Here is a 13,250-nt window from a genome sequence, read left to right as displayed (position 1 = left end):
ATAAGCTTTTGCTTTACGGGAATGCTAGTTCTAATGCTTTTAATGTTTTATTTATGTTTATCTTTTTTTTTTTTTTTTAACTCATATCTCTGTCTGGTCTTCCTAAAATAGATTTAAGCTTCCAGAGAGTGTTCACTGTGTTTTGTACTTCTGCTTTGGCCCAGTAGTTTGCTCAACAAATTTTGTTTTTTGAATGAATGTGTTAAATGGGATGGATTTATTTTTTGTTTCCAGGTTAAGAACATTCCTGACGACCCCTGCCGCCATTTTCTTCTCGATTTTGCCCAGTCAGAGCCTGCTCAGAACTTCTGTGGGCCATATTCAGAACTTTTCAAAGGATTCATACAGGCATGTAGAAAACAGGCCCCAAAGACAGATATAGTTGCTGGTTCCACTATTGATCAAGCTGTGAACGCCACCTTTGCTGCTCTGGTGTATCGCACTCCAGATTTATATGAGAAGCTGCAAAAATATGGTAACTTTATTACAGGGAATGTTTTTGATCTGAAGGCTAATTGCTAAGTTTTAAGAAAGCCTATCTTAAGTGAACATTTAAAATATTTTAACATATAAACACATTTCTATAACTGTAAACGTCATCTTGTTAGTCCTACTTTGCCTATTAAAAGATTCATGGCCAATTTACGGTTAGCAGATTGTAATGTGTGGCATCTAACTTTGAGTTGCAAAATTAGCAGGTAAATTATCTTTCTCCAGAATTCTCATGGAAAACTGCCGAGAAATATAATGGAAAGAAACCTTCACTTGGGTCCTGGTCCCAGTGCAAAAAACTCAAAAGTTGTGCAGCTTCAGGTTAATCAGACAACCTTTCTGCACCTCAGTTTCTTTATCTGTAAAATTGGTTTAAGGTTGATTCACTCTAACATTCTAAGAAATTCCGATTAAAATCACAAATGTTGAAGTTCTTGAATGTAGTAATAACCAAGGAGGAAGCTGTAAGTATTAACTGTTACCTTTAGCTAGCTTGCAGCGTCTTCGTAGCATCACCCTGCTGGGCTTCCTTTGCTGATAGCCTTGTCCTCACCATCTCTTTTCCTCGTGTCTCTTAAGGATGCCATCTCTGTATTTACCCTGCTACCCTGCCGCCTAGCAGGACCCACAAGGAGGGAGAGTCTCTCTCTACCTTCATACTTATTCAGGGGAAAAATATTTCAAACCCTACCTAGAGATGAGGTATGGGTTTCCCTAAGCACCTGGCAGGGTATGTGTTCTTTACACAGTGCAGGTGAAAAAAGCAAAAACAGAGCTTCCTTATATTATAGTGGGTGATTGACTGTTGCTCGTTTTGTTTTGTTTTTTGTTTGATTTGATTTGATTTGGTATTTTATTTTATTTTATTTTATTATTTTATTTTATTTATTTTTTGAGACGGAGTCTCACTCTGTCACCCAGGCTGGAATGCAGTGGCGTGATCTTGACTCACCACAGCCTCCACCTCCTGGGTTCAAACAATTCTCCTGCCTCAGCCTCCTGAGTAGCTGGGATTACAGTCCCCCATCACCACGCCTGGCTAATTTTTGTTTTTTTTTTTTTTTTTTTTTTTTTGAGACGGAGTCTCGCTCTGTTTCCCGGGCTGGAGTGCAGTGGCCGGATCTCAGCTCACTGCAAGCTCCGCCTCCCGGGTTCACGCCATTCTCCTGCCTCAGCCTCCCGAGTAGCTGGGACTACAGGCGCCCGCCACCTCGCCCGGCTAGTTTTTTTGTATTTTGTAGTAGAGACGGGGTTTCACCGTGTTAGCCAGGATGGTCTCGATCTCCTGACCTCGTGATCCGCCCGTCTCGGCCTCCCAAAGTGCTGGGATTACAGGCTTGAGCCACCGCGCCCGGCCTGTATTTTTAATAGAAATGGGGTTTCGCCCTGTTGGCCAGACTGGCCTCGAACTCCTGAGTTCAGGTGATCCACCCACCTCGACCTCACAAAGTGCTGGGTTTATAGACATGAGCTACCACGCCCAGCCTCATTTTGTTGTTATTGATATTTTTATTCCTACCACCTTTATTGCTCAGTCCTTTGGATCTCACATTGCAGAATTTATTTTCTGATTGTTAAAACATCTTGATTACATCCCCAAATCTTAGTATCGCCTTTACAAAGCTGCTCAAATAAACAAAACTACATTGAGACATGAGTGATTTATGGAAACAAATCTCATATGGAAGAGTTTTTCTCTGCTGAGGAATCGAGGGGGTGATGTAACCTGTATGATTTTGTCGGGGGGAAAGACAATATGTATTTTTGTAATCAAATTATAATAAGAAAGCTGGATAATCTTTTTACTTGAAGGAATTTTCAGTAGAGGGATAAAAGCCTGTGGGTTGAAAGCTGAGAAATGGAAGGCTACCTGCTGTGGGAAAATTCAGGCTGTGTTCAGATATCACATACCTGTTTGCAGAGGAGAAAACACACAGTCAACTGTGGGAACTCTACAACTGTGGGAACTGGAACTGTCTTGCTGTGCACAGGTTGTTTCTAGAACGCCTGCCGTTGTTGGTTTGAAGGAGGCCAGGCTTGTCTTAGTTCTTTCTGTCTCTGCCTTTATGATATGGATATTGATGTAAATACTGTGTGTCTAAGGACTATTTCTGAGTTAAGACTGAACTACTTTGAGCATGGTCTTTGTCTAGCAAATTTGCTCATCTTTGTCTAAAAATTGGTCACTCTTTGGGGTTAGAAAGGGTGGGGAGGAGTTTTTCAACTTGAATATAAGCTGCTTGAGGGCAGGAACTTTGTCTGTTTTTCTCAGCATAGTATTCCCAGTGTCTGGTATAGCCCTGGCATATTCCAGGGCTTCAGGAAATACTTACTGCATTGTAACATAGATGCAAAAGAGAGCTTCACACTCTTCTAGTATATTATCTTTTGGGCTTTAGCTGAAGACAAGGGGCAAGCCTCATAGATCTTTCTTTAAAATTTTTTTTTGTTGGGCTGGGCGCAGTGGCTCACACCTGTAATCCCAGCACTTTGGGAGGCCAAGGCAGGCGGATCACCAGAGGTCAGGAGTCTGAGACCAGCCTGGCCAATATGATGAAACCCCGTCTCTACTAAAAATACAAAAATTAGCCAGGTGTGGTGTCATGCGCCTGTAATTCCAGCTACTTGGGAGGCTGAGACAGGAGAATTGCTTGAATTGCTTGAACCCAGGAGGCAGAGGTTGCAGTGAGCCAAGATCATGCCATTGCACTAGTCTGGGAAATGAGCAAAACTCTGTATCCAAAAAAAAAAAAAATGTTATTTTTCTAATTATTTTAAAAAAAAACCTGTTTATGTAGAAACTTAAGTATAGAAAAGCTTAAAATAATTATTAACTACAGTCTCACCACTTAGAACCTTTATGAACATTTTTCTGTTTACCTGGACTTTTATGTAGGTATATTCATATGTATGTATATCTGTATATATATGTATCGATACATGTTTTATTTTTTTGCTTGTTTTTAGAGATAGGGTCTTGCTTTCTTGCCTAGGCTGGAGTGCAGGGGCACAGTTGTAGCTCACTGTAACCTTGAATTCCTGTTCTAAAGTGATTTTCCTACCTCAGCCTCCCTAGTAGCTAGGACTACAGGTGCATGCCAGCGTGCCTGGACAATTTTTTATTTTTTGTAGAGACAGAGTCTTGCTATGTTGCCTGGGCTGGTATCGAACTCCTGGCCTCGAGCGATCCACCTTTGGTCTCCCAAAGCACTGGACCTGGAGTTTGAGGCTGCAGTGAGCTATGATGCACTCCAGCCTGGGTGATAGAGTAAGACCCTATCTCTTAAAAAAATTTAAAAAATAAGAATAGTTTTATTATTCTTATTCTTAGAATTCTATTCTATTCCATTCTTAGAATTATTATAGATTCTAAAATGCTGGGATTATAAGTGTGAGCTGCTGCACTTGGCTTCCATGTCTGAAATACATATACTCTCTTTAAATGAGATCATTTTGTTTATACTGTTTCATAACCTGCTTTTTTACTTACTATACCATGAACTTTCTTCCTTATCAATAATTACTTTTTACTCATTGTTAATATTTAAAAATCTTTACTTTTAGTATTTTTTATATCTTTTAATATTTTACTCACTTTTAAAATTATTTCCATTTTAGAAATTATTAGTTTGAAAAAAGTTAGTTTGAAATAACACAAGAACCCACACAGGTATTTGTGGCTTAATTGAATATTTGTTTTTCCCTACATTGCTCTTACCATCCCCGGTGTGTGATTGTCAGGAGGCCTTTTTATGTACTTCAGCAGATTCAGATCTTTGGTGCTTAATGTTGCAGTAGTGAATTGTGTTACCCGAATGTAATCTCCGTCTCTGCTTCTTTCCCCAGTCAACAGTGGAGGCAAAATAGCCCTGAGTGATGAGTTTGCCCAGGTTTATTCCTTGGCAGATGGGATTCGAATATGGATGGTAAGATTTTCCTTTGCATGTGATTTTGGTGTATTTTAGGTTTTCTACCATGATATCATGGAATTAAGATGAATTGTTCTCTTCTCAAGAATATAGCTTTAGGATTTTTGTTAAGCTAAAGTTTAGTGACATGAATAGATATAAAATAATTTAGAACCCTTGAAACTATAGTCTGGGCAGTTGAAAAATAGAGGAAACAGGATTTAATTGAGCCCTCTTTACATCCCTTCTTGGAACTCCATAGAGCTGGAGGAATAGCATCACTTCAGATACTGGGTAACCATGGACAGTTTTAGGTCTCAGCATCACGTAGAGCTGTCCCCTCATTCAGAGTAGAATAGGGATGAAATTTTGGTTCAAACTGCAGCGGACTGGGTTTATGACCCTAGTAAGACTGTTCATTTCTCTAGATCTCAGCAGCTTCTTTATCAGTACTAGATGGGCTTTAGAGAAAGCTCCTTGCAGCACGAGTGTTCTAGAAATTTTTAAGTAATAAGGTTGTGGGTATTACAAATCCCTCCTACATGATACAACCGTAAAGTACTCTGTGGTTTCCATGCTGTGTGCTTTTGAAGTAGTTTGCCGTGGCTGTCCTTGCTTCCCTGCCTGGACAGCATAATGATGTGGCTCAAATTCTCCCCTAGTTAGAGATGAAGCAGAAGTCCCTCATGAGCCTGGGGAATGAAGCAGAAGAAAAACATCGTTCGGAAGCTACTGAGGCGAACCCTGAGAGCCTGGGTGAGTGTGCTCATACCAGCCGTTGTCCCTGAGCCTTCTGTTTTCGTTTCAGAGCCTGGAAAACCAATGACTCACCTTCCAGATTATCTCAATCAAGGCTGTGTTGACCTAGGGAAAGTAATAGAGGTGCTAAATGTAGTATCCAAGGGTGTATCATAAATAGATAAAATCCCAAAGAGGAGTAATTTTTCATTGACCTGCTCCAAATGGAACATCTTTCTAATCACTTCTCTTAGGAGGCATCAGGTGCTTTTTGAGCTACATCTTTTTTCTTTTCTGAGATGGGGTCTTGTTCTGTCTCCCAGGCTGGAGTGCAGTGGTTCAGTCATATAGCTCACTACAGCCTCCAACTCCTAGACTCAAGCAATCTTCCTACCTTAGCCTACCAGGTGGCTGGGACGTCAAGCAGGTGACGCAACACCTGGCTAATTTTTTTCCTCTTTGTATTCCCCCTTGTTAAGCAATTAAAAAATGTGTTTTTTTGCCGGGCACGATGGCTCACACCTGTAATCCCAGCACTTTGGGAGGCTGAGGTGGGCAGATCACAAGGTCAGGAGATTGAGACCATCCTGGCTAATGTGGTGAAACCCCGTCTCTACTAAAAGTACAAAAACTTAGCCAGTCGAGGTGGCGGATGCCTGTAGTCCCAGCTACTCGGGAGGCTGAGGCAGAAGAATGGTGTGAACCCGGGAGGCGGAGCTTGCAGTGAGCCAAAATCGTGCCACTGCACTCCGGCCTGGGTGACACAGCCTTTTTTTTTTTTTTTTTTTTTTTTAAGAGATGGGGTCTTGCTTTGTTGCCCCAGCTGGTCTCAAATTCCTGGCCTCAAGTGATCTTCCCACCTCAGCCTCCCAAAGTGCTGGGATTATAGGCATGAGCCACTGCACCTGGCCTTGTTATGATTTTAAAGTGTGCTCACACTGAATATTCAGTGAAATTAAAGAATTACTATTATTTTTTAAATATTATGGTTGTGTTATGTTTTAAAACTCATATATTTTTAAGAGAAATATGCCAAAAATTTTTACAGATACAATAGTGTGGTGCTGGAATGTGCGTGGAAATAATCCGGGGAGCGGGGAGTTGGTGGGGGTGAAACAAGATTGGCCCTGAGTTAATAATTACTGAAGCTGAGTGACAGGTACATGGAGGGGTCCTCATGGTATTTTTTTCTATATACATGCTTGAAAAACATCTACAATAAAACCTTTTTTTAAAAGTGTGCTGATAGTCCTGGCGAGATTTTGATTTCTGTAATGAGATAAAATTTGATTCTGTTCTTCTATTCTGTCAGTAAATATGTGTATCACTTTTTTGTGTTTTGGTTGGTTGGTTTGTTTGTTTGGAGACAGTGTCTCATTCTGTTGCCCAAGCTGGAATGCAGTGGCATGATCTCGGCTCACTACAGCTTCAACTTCTCAGACTCAAGCAATCCTTCGGCTTCAGCCTCCCAAGTAGATGAGATTATAGGCGTGTGCCACCATGTCTGGCTAATTTTTTGTATTTTTTATAGAGATGGGGTTTCACCATGTTACCCAAGCTGATCTCAAACTCCTGACCCCAAGTGATGCTCCCGCCTCGGCCTCCCAAAGTGCCGGGATTACAGGCGTGAGCCACCACACCAGGCCTATATCTCTTTATTCATGAAGCTGTCCCTTGCCCTAAATTGTGATTTTTAACTTGATTATTTTCTCTCCAGAAGTAGGCAATAAATTTAATTTTAACTTTTTTTTTCAATTATGATTCTTGTTTGCATCTAGCGAAAGACTGTATCGAGAAGAGTCTTCTATTACTAAAATTTCTGCCCACGGGCATACGTTCAAAAGAAAGCTGCGACAAGTTGGAGACTGCCGACGAAACCAGTCATCTCCAGCCACTCGAGAAGCGCCAGAGGACAAGCTCTGTGGTGGAAGAGCATTTCCAAGCCTCCGTATCTCCCACTGAGGCAGCAACCCCTGCCACAGGAGACCGGAGTCCTGGCCTGGACACCCAGCCAAAGCTGCCGTCCAGCAGCGGCCTTCCTGCTGCAGACGTGTCCCCTGCCACAGCTGAAGAGCCCTTGTCACCTTCCACACCCACCCGGCGGCCTCCCTTCACCCGAGGGCGGCTCCGGCTGCTCTCCTTTCGATCCATGGAGGAGGCCAGACTGGTGCCCACAGTGAAAGAGAAATACCCTGTGCTGAAGGACGTCATGGACTTCATTAAGGATCAGTCGCTCTCGCACAGGAGGTAAGCCAGTTGTTACCTTCCCGGCACTTTCTCTTTTTAAGCCGTAGGTACTCTTTTTAAGCCTCTAGTCAGAGGCTTGAAATGTGAAAACCGAGCAAATAATATTTAGGATAGATCAAGACTTGTTTTAGAATATTCAAGAAAATTTTTGATGGTTTTTTTTTTCTTTAAAGAAATAATTTTTGGGTGGGCACAGTGGTTCATGCCTATAATCTCAGCAGTTTGGGAGGCTGAAGTGGGAGGATCACTTGGGGTCAAGAGTTCAAGACCTACCTGGGCAACATAGTGAGACCCCCGCCATCTACAAAAAAAATTTTTTTTAATTAGCTGAGGCTGGGCACAGTGGCTCACAGCTGTAATCCCAGCATTTTGGGAGGCTGAGGCAGGCGGATCACCTGAGGTCAGGAGTTCGAGACCCGCTTGGCCAACATGGTGAAACCCCATCTCTACTAAAAAGACAAAAATTAGCTGGGCGTAGTGGTGGACGCCTGTAATCCCAGCTACTTGGGAGGCTGAGGCAGCAGAATTGCTCGAACTTGGAAGGCGGAGGTTGCAGTGAGCCGAGATCACACCACTGTACTCCAGCCTGGGTGACAGAGCAAGACTCTGTCTCAAAAAAAAAAAAAAAAAAAATTACCTGAGTGTGGTGGCACATGCCCATAGTCCCAGCTACCTGGAAAGCTGAGGCAGGAGGATCACTTGAGCCAGGTAGGTTGAGGCTACAGTAAGCCAAGATTATGCCACTTAACTCCAGCCTGGGTGATAGAGCAAGACTGTCTCAAATAAAAAATTTTAAAAAAGATATTTTTTCATGTAAGATTTATACATTATACTGTTTATAAAGTATATCTCAAGAATATACCATTAGAATTTTTAAAGGAAGCATTTTTTGGGTAGCTGCCACTTATAAATTTGTCTTATTTTAACCCAGGGAGAAATTTGGAGAGAGACATGGCCTCCCTATGTTACCCAGGCTGGCCTCGAATACCTGGGCTCAAGGAATCTTTCTGCATCAGAGGGTTACAGGCATGAGCCACCACACCCAGCCAGGATTTGATATTTTCCAACAAAAGTATTTGTTCGTAGGCCTACATCTCTGGAAGTATTGCATGTTTAAGTTAGTGAGGAATTTCCTGTCCTAAGGATTAAGGCTTTGTCTCTGTGGAAAGTGAAAATATCAGTGTTCCTTTTTAATTAATTAAGTTAAATAATGGGTTGTCGGACTTCTGGACAGTTCGCATGAACTGATTTGTAGTGCTGCTGAGTGATGACTTAAAAATAGTAAAGAGGTATTGGTACTCCTCCTACATGGTGTTTCTACTACCTCACAGTACTATTTCCTCTTTGATATATGGCATCAGGGCTTTGGCGGGGATGTTTTCCTTCTGCCCCAGCTCAAGAGTTTTCTGGGTGTTCCTAACTTGCGTTGTGTCTCCAGTGTTGTGAAGGTCCTTTCCCTGAGGAAAGCCCAGGCCCAGAGCATCCTGGACGTCCTGAGGATAACTCAGTACTGTGCAGAATCCCTTGGGCAGCCCCACTGCTTCCATCCACCTTTCATACTTTTCCTGTTGGAGCTTCTGACCTGCCAGAAAGATTTTACCAAGTAAGTACAAAGGACAGGTCCACAAGGAAAGCAGCAAAGATCATTGTAAATAAATCCTGATTGTCTTCTTGAATTAATAACTGCGTCATTTCTATGTAGGATACAAATGTACACTTTTGGTTAATTTATTCTCTCATTCCAAGGAAAGATGGGTTATATCCTTTTAATATGTAATGGCCAGGAACATGTTTATTCCTCCTGGTGAGTTGATCGGCTTTACTTTACCAGATGGTGAGAATTGCATTCCTCATGTACTCATGCATCATTTGGCTCCTGGAAGCTGTGAGCTAAATATAAGGCTTACAGAAATGATGTTAATCTGAGTACCTCAAAAGGTGGTTCTTAAGATTATCTTAATAAATATCTTTCGAGTGTCTAGTGTGCTAGAATGTCTTCTGGGTGTTAGTTATGCAGCAGTGGACAAGGCAGATTTTGTATTGAGAGAGAGACAATAAAAAATAAATAAATGAAGAAATACCAGATAGTGATATTGTTATGTGGTGATTAATACAGTGACCTAGTTTGGATGGTCAGGGAAGGCAGGCTGAGGAGATGAAAGCCAAGAGGTGAATGACCAGCTAAGATCAGAGGGAAGAGCCTTGAAGGCAGAAGGAACAGTGCAAAGGCTCCAGAGTGGGGAGTTAGTTCAAGGAACAGAGAGAAAACGATTGTGGCTGAGTGACGGGGAAAATGAGATGGGATAAGGTTAGAAAGGCAGGACCCTTATCACCATGAAGTATTTCAATTTTATACCGAGCTGTAGTTGGGAAACCACTGGAGATTTTTAAGCCCAGGAGGATGACACTTTGTTTTACATTTACAAAAGGTGCCCGTGGCTACTGTGTGACAAGGAGTGGAAATAAGAAAAGCAGTTAGGAGTCTGTGGCAGTAGTCCAGGCAAGAGATGATGGTGGTTTGACCACAGAGTAGTACTGGAGATGGGGAGAAAAGGATGAGATTCAGAATATATTTTAGAGGTAGAATTGTCAGGACTTATGGACGGGTAAGATGGAGAGGGTAAATGAAGGAAAGGAATCATGGGAAATTCCTAGGATTTGGGAGTGAGTAACTGGTGATGCATTTTACTGAGGGAAAGAGTATGGAAGAAGCAGATTGGGGTGAAAATCAGAGGTTTTGTTTTGGCCATGTTAAGCTGGAAATGCTTTTTTGTAAAGACATCAAGTAAAGATATTGAGAAAACAGAGGTCAGAGTCTAAAGTTAAAGAAAGAAGTCAGGACTAGGGATAGAATTTGGATGCAGTTGACATGTAGATGGCATTTAAAGCCATAAGACCTCCTAGAAAGAGTGCAAAGATAGACAAGAAGGGGCCTAGGCCTGAGCCTTAGGGGCACTTTTTTACTTAGAAGTCAAGCAGAGGAAGGAGTGTCAGCTAAGGAGATCAAGAAGCAGTGGCCAGTCAGGTAGATAAAAAACCAGGGGATGCTGTTGTCCCAAAAGTCAAGAGAAGAATGCATCTGAAGAGAGAAGAATGTCAGGTGAGTGCCCTTTCTGGAAAAAAAAAAAAGATAAGAATGATCAGTTGTGTCAAATGCTGATGCGAGAGTTCAAAAGAGATAAAAACACACTGGATTTGGCAGCAGTCTAACTGGAGCCATTGGCCAAAAGGCCAGAGACAATGAGGGTGATAAAATGGAGAGAGAGACTACAGACATTTAGTTTAAGAAATTTGGCCTCAAAGGGAGCAGAGAAATGGGGAAGTTTTTGGAAGGTGATGTGAGCTCAACTGAGGGTTTTAAAGAGATGTAAGAGGACTTCTGTATGTTGGTGGGAATGAGTCAGTGATAAGGAAAGCTTAATGCAGGAAGAGAGGGGATAATTTGCAGTAGCAGTTGCATAAGTTGAGAGATTGGCCTTTGATTGAACCAGGGAGGCTCTGTCTGTAGTAGCGGGGGAGTCAGGACACACAGTGTTCACAAGTTGGCTGGTAGATATTTGGTGGTGCAAAGGTAAGGGAATTCCTATGTGATTGTTACTTTTCTTTATCAAGATACCTAAGTTTCTCTTCTAAAAAAATGTAAGGATAGTCATTGGAAAGAATGGAAGGATGAGGAGGAGGTAGCAGTGGCATAAGGAGAAGCAGGAAGGGTTTTTGGGTGGGGGTAGGGAGTTGGGTTTTTTTCGTTTTTTTTTTGTTTGTTTGTTTTGTGTTTTGAGACAAGAGTCTTGCTATGTTGCCCAGGCTGTAGTGCAGTGGCACCGTCTTGGCTCACTGCGGCCTCTGCCTCCCAGGTTCAAGTGATCCTCGTGCCTTGGCCTCGTGTGTGCCACCATGCCCAGCTGATTTTTGTATTTTTACTAGACACTGGCCTTCCCCCTGTTACAGCCAGGCTGGTCTCGAACTCCTGACCTCAACTGATCCTCCTGACACAGCCTCCCGAAGTGATGGGATTACAGGCGTGAGCTACCATGCCCGGCCTATGGGAAGGCTTTAGATAGAATGAAAATTGAGAAAGCCAGTCTACTGAATTGCCTGACAATTTTGAGTGCTTATTTGATTGTTACAGTTGCAAATTTAAAGTCATACTAGTCAGCTTGGTTGTGTGGTGTTTCCTCCACGATATTCAGCTGTTTTGATATAGGTATAAGATTTCTCAGGCAGGTACATGGAGGAAGGAAGGGACACGGGAGTTGGTGTTTGCTAAGGTATGATTAGGGGCCATGGAATCTAAGCTGAGAAGGGAGCAGAGAGAAAGCATGGCGGGAGTAGTAGATGGTGAACATGAGGCAGCATCGTGGGCTGCCGCCTGTTGGTATTGAAGAAAGGGCTGCTGTTGGAGTCCTACCTGGGTGAGCAGGAAATCTGGGGTCAGAGTAGGGTGCTCTGGCGTCAGTGTATCAGAGATGGTGTCAGCATGTGATAACAAGGTCCAGGAAATGACCATCAAACTGGGATGGCTAAGGGCGTGGAAGAGAAGATCACTGGAGATGAAGATGGCAGAGAATTGAGGGAAAAAAGAATGGAGACATCATTTTTATGGATGCTGAAGTCACCAAGATGGCCAGGATCATGGTAGAAAAGACAGTGAGGTTGGTGCCAGAGTCACCCATGAAGGGAAGCGGAGGGGTGAGCATGATTGTGTGGAGAGGATCCAATGAGGTAATTTGTGAAAAATACTTAACACAGTATCTGGCATCCAGGTAGTGGTGGGAGGGGCGGGTTTATATTCACAGAGAAGATAAATAATCTCATCTCCATGCTTCTGGGTGACTCGGCCCAGTCAAATGGATTCACTCGCTGCTCTGTGCTTTGCCTTCTGTAGGTATTATATGTGTATTTACTTCAGTGCCTGTGCCATTTTGTTCAGCTTACTGCCACTTGCTCTTTTTCATGTAAGAAATCATGATTATTATTAAGAAAAGGATGTTCTGGCAATTAAGTGAATCAGTGATTTCCTCTGTTTCTAGTTATTTTGGACACTTGGAAGGCTGTGGTGCTGACCTACACAAAGAAATTCGAGACGCTTACTATCAACTTGTTCTGTTTTTGGTCAAAGCAGTTAAAGGATTTAGTAGCCTAAATGACAGGTACTGGATAACTTTATCACTTCTAGAGAAAAAAATGTATTGTTTTCTGATTATAAAGGAAACATATGTTCAGTGTCAAAAATACCAAAAAGCACAAAGAACAAAATAAAAATAACCTCTAATGTTATCACCTAGAGAGCTAATCACTAATGTTGACTTATTCATATATTTTCTTCCAGTCCTTTTTCTGTCTGGTATGTATATTTGCTTTTTAAGGGATGAGTCTGGGTTTTTCTAAGAATTTATAGCCTATTATTTTCTGTTTTGGTACATTAGGGGTTTTTGGTTTGTTTTGAGACAGGGCTTCATGCTGTCGCCCAGGCTAGAGTGCGGTGACTCAGTCGTGGCTCACTGCAGCCTGGACCTCCCAGGCCCAATCGATCCACCCACCTCAGCTTCCTGAGTAGTTGGGACTACAGGCACATGCCACCATGCCCGGCTAATTTTCTTTATGTTTTGTAGAAATGGGATTTTGCCACGTTGCTCAGGCTGGCCTTGAGCTCCTGGGCTCAAGCAATCTGCCTGCCTCGGCCTCCCAAAGTGCTGGAATTAACAGGCGTGATCCACCACGCCCAGCCAGTCTATTATGTATTATGTGCAGTTTGAAAACTGGAGTATCACGCCGTTTCCCAGTCCTCTTAGCGAATGATTTAGACGTAAGCCTTAAATAAAAGGATTCTTCTGTAAATCTAAACCGCATCACCTTGGCTAATTT

General features: G+C 42.5%; 1 protein-coding gene across 4 annotated transcripts in view; it reads left to right on the top strand.

The window, feature by feature from the left end:
* The window catches only part of ZZEF1 (zinc finger ZZ-type and EF-hand domain containing 1), a 140,239-nt gene that overhangs the window by 71,180 nt on the left and 55,809 nt on the right, over nt 1-13,250 (top strand). For all 4 annotated transcript variants that reach the window (XR_013405924.1, XM_028835900.2, XM_015118265.3 and 1 more), the window contains exons 26-31: nt 235-475; nt 4,339-4,418; nt 5,063-5,156; nt 6,917-7,385; nt 8,824-8,988; nt 12,416-12,535. Coding sequence is in view for 3 of the 4 variants with exons in the window: in XM_028835900.2 (XP_028691733.2) it covers nt 235-475; nt 4,339-4,418; nt 5,063-5,156; nt 6,917-7,385; nt 8,824-8,988; nt 12,416-12,535 (1,169 nt within the window). In the remaining variant the exon portion in view is untranslated. The remainder of the gene's footprint in view (nt 1-234; nt 476-4,338; nt 4,419-5,062; nt 5,157-6,916; nt 7,386-8,823; nt 8,989-12,415; nt 12,536-13,250) is intronic.

Source organism: Macaca mulatta, chromosome 16 (genome assembly GCF_049350105.2).
Source record: "Macaca mulatta isolate MMU2019108-1 chromosome 16, T2T-MMU8v2.0, whole genome shotgun sequence".
Lineage (NCBI taxonomy): Eukaryota > Metazoa > Chordata > Mammalia > Primates > Cercopithecidae > Macaca > Macaca mulatta.
Note: the sequence above shows the minus strand (reverse complement) of the source record. Positions and strands in the feature narration are given on the sequence as shown.